The sequence below is a fragment of the Bufo bufo genome, chromosome 6 (genome assembly GCF_905171765.1).
Source record: "Bufo bufo chromosome 6, aBufBuf1.1, whole genome shotgun sequence".
NCBI classification, from domain to species: domain Eukaryota; kingdom Metazoa; phylum Chordata; class Amphibia; order Anura; family Bufonidae; genus Bufo; species Bufo bufo.
Window position 1 is genome coordinate 311,123,121 of NC_053394.1, and position 13,574 is coordinate 311,136,694.

The 13,574-nt window shown below is 42.7% G+C and overlaps 1 protein-coding gene across 2 annotated transcripts in view; it reads left to right on the top strand.

Annotated features, from left to right (window-relative positions):
• The window catches only part of LOC121003290 (ubiquinol-cytochrome-c reductase complex assembly factor 1), a 122,491-nt gene that overhangs the window by 44,289 nt on the left and 64,628 nt on the right, over positions 1-13,574 (top strand). For both annotated transcript variants that reach the window (XM_040435014.1, XM_040435015.1), the window contains 3 exons: positions 2,134-2,241; positions 8,881-8,953; positions 9,863-9,920. In XM_040435014.1, coding sequence (XP_040290948.1) covers positions 2,134-2,241; positions 8,881-8,953; positions 9,863-9,920 — 239 coding nt within the window. The remainder of the gene's footprint in view (positions 1-2,133; positions 2,242-8,880; positions 8,954-9,862; positions 9,921-13,574) is intronic.

The following is a 13,574-nucleotide window of genomic DNA, read 5'->3' on the forward strand; positions in this document are numbered from 1 at the left end:
CCTCTGATATTAGAATATTTTGTCAGGGCACGTGCCAATGTTGGCTGTTTATTTTCTGATCTTCTTCTGTAACTATATATAAAGACGTTTGTTGACCCATCTGCTTCACCCCTGGTCTTTATAGCTACTTCTGTAAAGAGCTTGCAACCTCCAAACCCCAAGACTGTAAGATAAACACGCTGCGGTGTAGCTGTGGTCATATTTATGCCAGGCTGAAGTGTTTTGTCAGTTTACGTGACGTGAAAAACATTATTAAAAAAATAAATAAAAAAATAGGGGATTGAATAAAGATAACGAAACGCCTGAAGGTTTTAGAGTTTGTTTTACATTGGGTAAATTGTATAGAGAGGTTAGCGCTAAGTGATGCTAGAGCAGATGCCTTCACCAAGCTCTCTCCCAGCTATTTATCTTCATAGTCATCGGAAAGCAAAGATATACGGACTGTAGAAGTAGGATGCAGTAGCATTCTCTCCTGACATTACTTGTATTCTCTAAATGTTCTCCAGTAGGGCATATGGAACGGCGTTGTGGTCGTGAGAGAGCACCTTTAAAGGATCTGTCACCTACTTTTGCATTGCAAAGGTTGAGGGGGTCATTTTCTGCTGTGGATTTTTTCCACTTTCGGTGGAGGAGGTCTTGTAAAGTCTCACTCACTTTGCCGATGCTGTCATTTGCTGCAGATTTTCTACCTTCAATTCCGCAACATGAAATCCAGAGTGTATCCACCTTGTGTGAACATAGGGGACAGATCCGCTTTAATTATTTCCGCTTGCCCCGTTGGGGTTCACCTTTCTATTGGTTAAATTTTAAGTTAAATCTATGTATCTGACTTATTGTGTAGATTAGTCAAGGAGAATGATGGGACACGATAGTCAGGCTGGATCATGCAGGTTTTTTTTTTACCTTCCACTTTTCCTTTGTAGGGAGAGACTCTTAGGAGATCACAACCGAAAGGCTGGTGTGTGGTTGAGCAGGCCCTGTCTCGCGGTGCACTTTTAGGGTGCGTACTTAGGCTGAGTTCACATTAGCGTTCAGCCTTTCCGTTCTTCTGCTCCGTCATGCACAACTATTGTCTCCTCTTCAAAAATCTTTCTCTGAGCAGAAATCTAACGGACCCCTTTATAATCTATGAGGTCCGTAGGCTCCACTCGGCTCAGTTATGTGCAGAATCTGTTCCATAACGGAGCAGAAGAATGGAAAGGCTGAACGCTGAGGTGAACCTGCCCTTATGGACATATTTCTGAGCTTAAAGGGGTTCTGCAGTTTTTTTAAACTGATGACCTATCCTCTGGATAGATCATCAGCATCTGATCTGCGGGGGTCCGACACCCAGGACCCCTGCTGATCAGCTGTTTGAGAAGGCAGCGGGGTTGGCAGTAGCGCTACGGCCTTCTCGCTGTTTACCGCAGGCCCAGCGACATCACGACTAGTATCAATGGCCTGGGCGGGGCTAAGCTCTGTTCACTTGAATGGAGCTTAGCCCCGCCCAGGCCATTGATACTAGTCATGACGTCACTGGGCCTGCGGTAAACAGCGAGAAGGCCGCGGCACTACTGCCAGCGCTGCTGCCTTCTCAAACAGCTGATCGGCAGGGGTCCCGGTTGTCGGACCCCCACGAGGATAGATCATCAGTTTAAAAAAACTGCAGAGCCCCTTTAATTCTTTTTAACTTGACCCATCGATGGTGCCCTAAGAATATGCGGTCATCCTTTGCTTGAACATAGAACTTATTTGCTTGACTTTTGCCACGCTGATTTCATGGCATCAAATACATTTGGCCCAATTGGAACATGCGTCACTCTGCACCAGAACGGGACACGATGATTGGTCTCCGTTTAGACCAGTGTTTATCTGTTTTGCAATACATTTTTGTCTACACACCAAAGTTTTGGGTGCAACATATATATATATATTTTTTGTGCAAACAATTGATGTCAGACAAACCGGTATGAAAAATGAGAACAGAAAACAGGAAAAAAACTGAATATATCTGCCCCAATGTGCCAGTCTGTGCTCGTGCAATGGCTCTTTGCAGCTTGTGAATTACTATTTATTTCATTAGTTTCATCTTATTTCTTCCTACCATATATGTATTTGGATGGATTCAGTGTTACTTTATTTTTCCTGTTCTAGAACACTTCCACAAAGGATGAACTTCGACCCTCAGAAGAAGAGGTTGGAACGTTTACCAAGATAATCGAAGCAATGGGCTTCACTGGACCACTGAAATATAACAAATGGGTGAGGGAAAATTGATCTCACGTAAAAGGGCTGATTTTACATTTTGGTCTGCATTGTAATGTACAGTCCTTGGGCTGGGACCCAAAGTGTGATCCTAGCCTTTAGTTTTGGTTCTGACTCATTGTAGGGATACAGTTTATTAGATTGATGGCTCGTGAACAGTTCTTAAAGGGAGGCTGTCAGTAGTTTGACAGCGCAAGGTGTAGAGGCTGGGGACAGCAGGGCAATTCTACGTCTTGTGGAGCATTTCTCATCAGCAGTAGTGTGAATATAAGGTTTTATTCTGCCAGGTTCTGTCCAGCAGACGCTCTGCATTCACCTGCTTCACAGCCCTCCCCTCTGCTCTGATTGACAGCTGAAGCATCCAACCAGGATACCAGTATGCCTCAGAATAAAGGGTCATATTCACACTGATAATAAAAGCTCCACAAAAGGTATGTTTGTCCTGCTCTTACCTGATGAAAGCAGATGTTTTTTACACGATCAGAACTGATGACAAACTCCCTTTTAAAGGGGTTGTCCAGTTTTTACTATTGATGATCTATCCTCAGGATAGGTCATCAATATCAGATTGCCAGGGGTCTAACTCCCGGCACCCCCGCCGATTAGCTGGTTGAAGAGATTGCAGCACTCATACCAGCGCTTCCTTCTCTGCTCTATCTGCTCGCCACAGCATATGCAGTGGTGATGAGGTGTGATTACAAGTATGGCGTCCCCACTCACTTCTATGGGGCAACTCTGTAGTATTCCCTTGAACAGACAGAGCCGTCCCATAGAAGTGACTGCTCAACAGTGCAATTGCTGTGGTGGGCTTTTAGGCTACTTTCACACTTGCGGCAGAGAGATCCGGCAAGCAGTTCCGTCGCCGGAACTGCCTGCCGGATCAGGCAAAACGTATGCCAACTGATGGCATTTGTAAGACTGATCAGGATCCTGATCAGTCTTAAAAATGCCTGATCAGTCGAAAAAATGCATTGAAATGCCAGATCCGTCTTTCCGGTGTCATCGGGCAAAACGGATCCGGCATTAATTTTTTTCACCTTTTTTTCAGTCTGCGCATGCGCAGACCGGAAGGACGGATCCGGCATCCCGGTATTCTGAATGCCGGATCCGGCACTAATACATTCCTATGGGAAAAAATTCCGGATCCGGCATTCAGGCAAGTCTTCAGTTTATTTTTCGCCGGAGATAAAACCGTAGCATGCTGCGGTTTTCTCTTTTGCCTGATCAGTCAAAACGACTGAACTGAAGACATCCTGATGCATCCTGAACGGATTACTCTCCATTCAGAATGCATGGGGATATGCCTTATCAGTTCTTCTCCGGTATAGAGCCCCTGTGACGGAACTCAGTGCCGGAAAAGAAAAACGCAAGTGTGAAAGCGGTTAAACAATGTTAATATTTTGATCAGAACAAAGTAATATCAATTGTTAGTGACAGCCAAAAAACTGTGATCAAGTCAAGTACCTATGGTGAGTGTGAAGCAATCACGGATCGACGCGTTATTACACTGCCCTACTATGTCCATGTACACTGCTCTAGGGTTCTCTGCTTTGAACAATTACTATTTGGTCCGGTGACAATAACTGTTCCGTTGAGAAGCCCCAACAATTAGTTGTAAATCCAATATTACATGAATGTAATACTGTCACAGCTTAAGGGGCATGTCCCTTTCGCTGCAACTCACTCCTTGTTACAGCTCAGGAGGTGTGCCCTTTCTCAATGGGTACCGCAGTTTTCTCCCTGTAACTGTCACGGCCTCTAACCAGGTAGCATACAGTACAGTCGTGGCCAAAAGTTTTGAGAATTAGACAATCATTGGAAATTGGAAAAGTTGCTGCTTAAGTTTTTATAATAGCAATTTGCATATACTCCAGAATGTTATGAAGAGTGATCAGATGAATTGCATAGTCCTTCTTTGCCATGAAAATTTACTTAATCCCAAAAAAAACTTTCCACTGCATTTCATTGCTGTCATTAAAGGACCTGCTGAGATCATTTCAGTAATCGTCTTGTTAACTCAGGTGAGAATGTTGACGAGCACAAGGCTGGAGATCATTATGTCAGGCTGATTGGGTTAAAATGGCAGACTTGACATGTTAAAAGGAGGGTGATGCTTGAAATCATTGTTCTTCCATTGTTAACCATGGTGACCTGCAAAGAAACGCGTGCAGCCATCATTGCGTTGCATAAAAATGACTTCACAGGCAAGGATATTGTGGCTACTAAGATTGCACCTCAATCAACAATTTATAGGATCATCAAGAACTTCAAGGAAAGAGGTTCAATTCTTGTTAAGAAGGCTTCAGGGCATCCAAGAAAGTCCAGCAAGCGCCAGGATCGTCTCATAAGGCGGATTCAGCTGCGAGATCGGAGTGCGACCAGTGCAGAGCTTGCTCAGGAATGGCAGCAGGCAGGTGTGAGCGCATCTGCACGCACAGTGAGCGTGGTGTCAAGATGGGCAGCAAAGAAGCCACTTCTCTCCAAAAAAAACATCAGGGACAGATTGATCTTCTGCAGAAAGTTTGGTGAATGGACTGCTGAGGACTGGGGCAAAGTCATATTCTCCGATGAAGCCTCTTTCCGATTGTTTGGGGCATCTGCAAAAAGGCTTGTCCGGAGAAGAAAAGGTGAGCGCTACCATCAGTCCTGTGTCATGCCAACAGTAAAGCATTCTGAGACCATTCATGTGTGAAGATGCTTCTCATCCAAGGGAGTCGGCTCACTCACAATTTTGCCCAAAAACACAGCCATGAATAAAGAATAAACTTCTTCCAATAATCCAACAGCAGTTTGTTGAAGAACAATGCATTTTCCAGCACGATGGAGCACCGTGCCAAAGAGCAAAAGTGATAACTAAGTGGCTCGGGGACCAAAACGTTGACATTTTTGGGTCCATGGCCTGGAAACTCCCTAGATATTAATCCCATTGAGAACTTGTGGTCAATCCTCAAGAGGCGGGTGGACAAACAAAAACCCACTAATTCTGACAAACTCCAAGAAGTGATTATGAAAGAATAGGTTGCTATCAGTCAGGAATTGGCCCAGAAGTTGATTGAGAGCATGCCCAATCGAATTGCAGATGTCCTGAAAAAGAAGGGCCAACACTGCAAATACTGACTCTTTGCATAAATGTCATGTAATTGTCGATAAAAGCCTTTGAAACGTATGAAGTGCGTGTAATTATATTTCACTACATCACAGAAACAACTGAAAGAAAGATCTAAAAGCAGTTTAGCAGCAAACTTTGTGAAAACTAATATTTGTGTCATTCTCAAAACTTTTGGCCACGACTGTATATACACCTGGAAGCATGGAACGGAGGATGTGCGATCATGCTCATCCAGCTCAGTCTGCGGACGTGCACGTTACTATACAGATTAATCAACAAGGGGCTCCATTTTAATAAATCTCACATCTGGAGCATTTTTGTAAACTACAAAGTAACGAGTTTTTTAACTTGTTATTTTAACACAATCCTATGCAAGATGGAGATGTCATCCAGAGCTAGAGTTGCTCCTTGTAATCGCCCTCCACTCTGCCAAGAGATGAGTACCCTGACCAGGGGGTGCGGACAACTTTTTCTCGGCATATTTGAAAAGAACTGTCAAGTGTAGTGCGACTCTTCCTAAGGATTTTTATAGATTGTTTCAGTATGGGAGTTTTAGTTGGCCGTTAGTGTATTGTAAAGGCGTTACAAAGCCCTTGGCCACTGTATATTCTACTGCATCTATTTCATCCTTCCTCGCGTCGTCATGTCATTCAGTTATTCAAAATGAGAAACGGTATACAGAAAGGGAGCGTACGCAGAAGCCTAGACATAGCTAGAGCTAATTGTGCCTCGCGGTGTGGATATTTTCTACCTCAAAGTCAATGCAGTTTCTCCTTCAAATGATCATTGTACGCTCGACAACCTTTATTTCTGTAAAGGAAAATAAAATGAGACAACTCGACGCACATATTTTAATGGAAGTCTGCACAAACGTTTATACGAAAATAAAGCAAATGTCAGTTTTTGGATTTTTTATTTTTTTTAAAGTGCTGCTTAATGAAGTATGCAGTGTGTAAGCTGTGTAGGACATCTGTTCTTTGTGGTTTTGTGGCATCTGGCATCCTCTAAATGCTGACATTTTAACTCCTTTTAAATAAAGGTTAAGCGATTTAATAAAAACTTTGGGTCAAGATTTTGCCACGTTGGGTGCATTGAATCAGACTTTGTGGATTTTAACTCCCTTTAAACTATTCAGAGGAACTTTCCTTCAAATTTACATATGGAGTCGAAATCCTGAAGACCAAAGGTAAGGTGTGCGGTGGCGTATTAGGATCTCGGAGGGTGACCTCACTCGTTTCTAAGTAGTGGTACGACATGTTATTGCCGTGTATCTAAATGTGGTGGGTTTATTTTGAATAATTAACTATAAGCAAACCCCATGATAGAGGGGTTGTCCCACAAAAAATATTCTATACTTTTCAAAACAGCACCTGGATCTGAATACTTTTGTAACTGCATTTATTAAAAAAATTTGCATAGCCACTGAGTTATTCAATAAAATGTATCTGTATAGCGCCACCTGCTGTTTGATTTCTTTCTTATTACTTTGACCTGCTCACTGAGATGGCCGCACATGCTCAGTTTCATCCTTTAACTGCCTCCTGAGCTGTGATAGGGAGAGCATGGACACGCCTCCTGAGCTGTGATAGGGAGAACATGGACACGCCCCCTGAGCTGCAGCAGAACAGACACTCCCCTTGAGCTGTAAGCTTGATATAATTCTAGCAGAACAATGAAGGGGGAGATCTCTGGATCCATGTGAGGTACAGGGCTGGTTCTAGCTTTGTTAGAAAGAGACTGTCATGTAATATATGATGTCTGATTTTCATTTTTTTACATTAGTCATGGGATAACCCCTGTAAATATTTAGGTAAAGCTGAGGTCTTAGACATGGGTTTCCAGATTGGACCCACTTTCTTTCTCAATCCACCATGCTTCTCAGGTCATTCGAAGGATAGTTGGCATCCATTGAAAACAATGAATGCCCATTAGGGTCAATGTGTGTCATGCAGGTCTTCATTTTCCTGCCACAGCCTATTGCATGGCATCCACTTGAAGAGAAGCTGTCACTATTATAACCCTCTTCAAATTAGAGCGTTGACCTGATGCCCTGATAAAGCTATACTAGGGGGTTTAATTGTATCCAGTAAACAGTTGCCAAAGTGCCCAACAGGGGGCTGCAAAAAATTCCTGTAAAGTCCTCCTGACAGCCGCTGGAGTGCTTCCTTTTCAGCCCCCCTGATTGTGTCTATGGAAGCTGTTAGAAGGTGTAGTTGTGGCCACTAGCATTTCTCTTTTGTAGGGCAGATTGGTAAAATCTGCAACCGATGATTGTACAAGGCAAGTGGAGGAAATATCTACATCTTGTGGACATTTTCAAACCACAGCATGTACATCCTGTTGTGGATCTTCCCTGTAGATTGCACCATTTTCTGTATTACGGGTCAAATTCCCTGTGAATCCGCAGTACATGTAAGACGTGTATTCGACACTGATTTTTGGCAAGAAGTGCAGCTGAAATATTCTGCCCATATCAGAACATCCCCTTATAGTGTCGGGCTGATGTCCTTATTTGAATAGCTCTGTCATAATGACAGGTTCTCTTTAAATAGGGGGTCTGCTGCCAGTGACAGCTCGCTTGAGTAGTGCCACCTCTATCAATCATCCTGCGGTTTTCCAATAGTTTATTGATGAGCTATCCTCAGGATAGTTCATCAGTACCTGATCAGTGGAGGTCTCACTCCCGGCACCCCTGCTAATCAGCTATTTGAAGAAGCCATGGTGCTCCGGTCAGCGCTGCGGCCTCTTCCTGGGCCAGTGATGTCACGTTCATCGGTCACATGGCCTAGGCACAGCTCAGTCCCATTTGGTGACGGTCTGACTTCCACCGCCCCCGGCTTTCAGCTGTTTGAAGCGGTTGTGATGCTCCTGTGAGTGCTGCGGCCTCTTCTCAGGTCAATGATATCATTTTCATTCAAGTGGCAAGGTCTGGGCTGCAATACCAAGCATGTCCACTATACAATGGAAGGCGCTGTGATTGGTAAGCTGTGAGGTGCTCACTGGAGCGCTGCAGCCTCTTCAAACAACTGATTGGTGGGGTCCGATTCCTGGCACCCCTGCCAATCAGATATCCATGACCTGTCCTGAAGATAGGCCATCAGTATCAAAATCCCAGAAAACTCCTTTGAGTTTTAACTGAAAACCTCTTTAGTAAAAAGTAGATTTTCTAGTGTATTAAATGTCTCCCAACTTTTCTGTATTCATATTAAGAGATTTTAGACGTAGTTGCCAGTAGTAACAACTGTGAGAAATTGCGCAGTTATCAGTTATGACTCTATATTGTATTTCGGGGCCGGTGGCACATGTAGCCCCCGGGGGGGGGTACACGTCATGTCAGTAGGTGGTTCTCACACTACCCTCATGCTGTGCTCTTAATAGGTGCAGCACATTGTATGGTAATACCCTTGGGGGCACTTTGAGATCATTTATTTGAGCGGGGGGGTATTTGGCTTGTGAACTATGAGAAATCTTTAGTACGGTATGTATGTTGAAATTGACACCAGTTGTCTCTTTTACTTCTGTTACAGAAAATTAAAATAGCTGCTTTGCGCATGTATACCTGTTGTGTGGAACGAATAGATTATGATGAGTTTTTTGAAAGTAAGTATACCTTTTTTTTTTTATTATTATTGTTTTTCTATACACTGGATCACTGAAAAACGAATGGCACACGTCCGTGATTCAAGTTTGAATAAGCCCTAAAGCCGTGTTTCATCCAAAAAGAGAAGAAGTAGTCATGGCACTGACCAATGTATCAAGTAGTGGTCCTTATTCGCTTCTCAGCAGGTATGTACACGGGGAGGGGGGGGGGGGAATGCACACACATGGATGAGCCTACAGCCGAGTCACGTGCGCTGACACCTCAACAGGGCCTGTTGTATCGTCAGTGCACGCAAAATGGCTGTAGGCTCAACCTGCCGTGAAGCGAATAAAGGCTACTACTTGATACATTGGCTATTGCCTCGACCCGAATAGTTAGTCATTTTTAAAGTCGTGATGACAAAAAGATTTGACTGTGTAATAAAATATAGTTGCATGCAAAATCTGAACTCATAAATGTATATTTTTGTGATTTTAAAGCGGTTGTCTGGTTTCAAGGGGAAACCGGACAACTCAGGAAATCGACCTGTGATAAAGAATAGATGACTAATGACCTGACAGATCCAACTCTGCCGCTCCAGTTCTCCTGCCTGCAGTGGTGGTATAACAGTAACAAAACGTGACTGCTGCAGCCAATCACTGACCTCAGCGGTGCACTGAAGAGGCCAGTGATTGGCTGCAGCTGTCAGGAGTTGACAACATGATATCAATGAGGCAGCCGGGAAAACCGAGCACAACCAGAAGACCTTTGAGTAGCAGTGCAGGATCGGTCAGGTAAGTAACCCTCTATTCTTTACTACAGGTCGATTCCCTGAGTTGGCAGTTCCCTCTTGAAACTGGACAACCCCTTTAACTGCTGATATGCTATATTGGGGCAAGTCTTATACAGTTTTGTCTTCTTAATTGCAGAATGCAATCTGCCTGATACATTAAATTCCTGGTTCCTTGTGACGCAGCTACACGTATGGTAAGTAAAAGTCATCCGAGTCTTCTCTATACACTGTGAAGAATTGTAGCTGCCTGTATGTAGCATAAATCTGACCAAACTGGACATATTTTCCACTGGAACAGTTGCTCTTTATTTTATGTACAATTGTTTTTTCTGGTGTGTGCACATCATGTTACTTAAAGGGGTTGTGCCATGGAGACCCATTCTGCATTTTTCAAACCAGCATCTGGATCTGAATTCTTTTGCATGTAGTTAAAAATGTAGTATAGCCACTGAGCTATTCAATAAATGAGCTCCGAAAAACTACATTTTTATACTCAAGAGCTGCCAACGTGAAATAAATCAAGTAGAACAATTGGAGCAATGAATGGGGAGATATCTGGAACCATGCGATGCACAGGGCTGGTTCTAGCTTTGTTAGAAATAGATTTCCATGAACGATATGATGTCTGATTATTATTTTTTTTTACATCAATCATGTCATAACCCCTTTAACCACCTCAGCCCCCATGGCTTAAACACCCTGAAAGACCAGGCCACTTTTTACACTTCTGACCTACACTACTTTCACCGTTTATTGCTCGGTCATGCAACTTACCACCCAAATGAATTTTACCTCCTTTTCTTGTCACTAATAGAGCTTTCATTTGGTGGTATTTCATTGCTGCTGACATTTTTACTTTTTTTGTTATTAATCGAAATTTAACGATTTTTTTGCAAGAAAATGACATTTTTCACTTTCAGTTGTAAAATTTTGCAAAAAAAACGAGATCCATATATAAATTTTGCTCTAAATTTATTGTTCTACATGTCTTTGATAAAAAAAAAATGGTTTGGGTAAAAGTTATAGCGTTTACAAACTATGGTACAAAAATGTGAATTTCCGCTTTTTGAAGCAGCTCTGACATTCTGAGCACCTGTCATGTTTCCTGAGGTTCTACAATGCCCAGACAGTACAAACACCCCACAAGTGACCCCATTTCGGAAAGTAGACACCCTAAGGTATTCGCTGATGGGCATAGTGAGTTCATAGAACTTTTTATTTTTTGTCACAAGTTAGCGGAAAATGATGATTTCTTTTTTTTTTTTCTTACAAAGTCTCATATTCCACTAACTTGTGACAAAAAATAAAAACTTCCATGAACTCACTATGCCCATCAGCGAATACCTTGGGGTGTCTTCTTTCCAAAATGGGGTCACTTGTGGGGTAGTTATACTGCCCTGGCATTCTAGGGGCCCAAATGTGTGGTAAGGAGTTTGAAATCAAATTCTGTAATAAATGGCCGGTGAAATCCGAAAGGTGCTCTTTGGAATGTAGGCCCCTTTGCCCACCTAGGCTGCAAAAAAGTGTCACACATGTGGTATCTCCGTATTCAGGAGAAGTTGGGGAATGTGTTTTGGGGTGTCATTTTACATATACCCATGCTGGGTGAGAGAAATATCTTGGTCAAATGCCAACTTTGTATAAAAAAATGGGAAAAGTTGTCTTTTGCCAAGATATTTCTCTCACCCAGCATGGGTATATGTAAAATGACACCCAAAAACACATTCCCCAACTTCTCCTGAATTCCTGAATACGGAGATACCAGATGTGTGACACTTTTTTGCAGCCTAGGTGGGCAAAGGGGCCCACATTCCAAAGAGCACCTTTCGGATTTCACTGGTCATTTTTTACAGAATTTGATTTCAAACTCCTTACCACACATTTGGGCCCCTAGAATGCCAGGGCAGTATAACTACCCCACAAGTGACCCCATTTTGGAAAGAAGACACCCCAAGGTATTCGCTGATGGGCATAGTGAGTTCATGGAAGTTTTTATTTTTTGTCACAAGTTAGTGGAATATGAGACTTTGTAAGAAAAAAAATAAAATGAAAAAATCATCATTTTCCACTAACTTGTGACAAAAAATAAAAAATTCTAGGAACTCGCCATGCCCCTCACGGAATACCTTGGGGTGTCTTCTTTCCAAAATGGGGTCACTTGTGGGGTAGTTATACTGCCCTGGCATTCTAGGGACCCAAATGTGTGGTAAGGAGTTTGAAATCAAATTCTGTAAAAAATGGCCAGTGAAATCCGAAAGGTGCTCTTTGGAATGTGGGCCCCTTTGCCCACCTAGGCTGCAAAAAAGTGTCACACATGTGGTATCTCCGTATTCAGGAGAAGTTGGGGAATGTGTTTTGGGGTGTCATTTTACATATACCCATGCTGGGTGAGATAAATATCTTGGTCAAATGCCAACTTTGTATAAAAAAATGGGAAAAGTTGTCTTTTGCCAAGATATTTCTCTCACCCAGCATGGGTATATGTAAAATGACACCCCAAAACATATTCCCCAACTTCTCCTGAATACGGAGATACCAGATGTGTGACACTTTTTTGCAGCCTAGGTGGGCAAAGGGGCCCAAATTCTAAAGAGCACCTTTCGGATTTCTCTGGTCATTTTTTACACATTTTGATTTCAAACTTCTTACCACACATTTGGGCCCCTAGAATGCCAGGGCAGTATAACTACCCCACAAGTGACCCCATTTTGGAAAGAAGACACCCCAAGGTATTTCGTGATGGGCATAGTGAGTTCATGGAAGTTTTTATTTTTTGTCACAAGTTAGTGGAATATGAGACTTTGTAAGGGAAAAAAATAAAAATAAAAAAATCATCATTTTCCGCTAACTTGTGACAAAAAATATAAAATTCTAGGAACTCGCCATGCCCCTCACGGAATACCTTGGGGTGTCTTCTTTCCAAAATGGGGTCACTTGTGGGGTAGTTATACTGCCCTGGCATTTTCCAGGGGCCCTAATGTGTGGTAAGTAGGTAAATGACCTGTGAAATCCTAAAGGTGCTCTTTGGAATGTGGGCCCCTTTGCCCACCTAGGCTGCAAAAAAGTGTCACACATGTGGTATCTCCGTATTCAGGAGAAGTTGGGGAATGTGTTTTGGGGTGTCTTTTTACATATACCCATGCTGGGTGAAAGAAATATCTCGGCAAAAGACAACTTTTCCCATTTTTTTATACAAAGTTGGCATTTGACCAAGATATTTATCTCACCCAGCATGGGTATATGTAAAATGACACCCCAAAACACATTGCCCAACTTCTCCTGAATACGGCGATACCACATGTGTGACACTTTTTTGCAGCCTAGATGCGTAAAGGGGCCCACATTCATTTTATGAGGGCATTTTTAGACATTTGGATCCCAGACTTCTTCTCACGCTTTAGGACCCCTAGAATGCCAGGGCAGTATAAATACCCCACATGTGACCCCATTTTGGAAAGAAGACACCCCAAGGTATTCAATGAGGGGCATGGCGAGTTCATAGAAATTTTTTTTTTTGGCACAAGTTAGCAGAAATTGATATTATTTTTTTTTTCTCACAAAGTCTCCCTTTCCGCTAACTTGGGACAAAAATTTCAATCTTTCATGGACTCAATATGCCCCTCACGGAATACCTTGGGGTGTCTTCTTTCCGAAATGGGGTCACATGTGGGGTATTTATACTGCCCTGGCATTCTAGGGGCCCTAAAGCGTGAGAAGAAGTCTGGAATATAAATGTCAAAAAAAATTTACGCATTTGGATTCCGTGAGGGGTATGGTGAGTTCATGTGAGATTTTATTTTTTGACACAAGTTAGTGGAATATGAGACTTTGTAAGAAAAAAAATAATA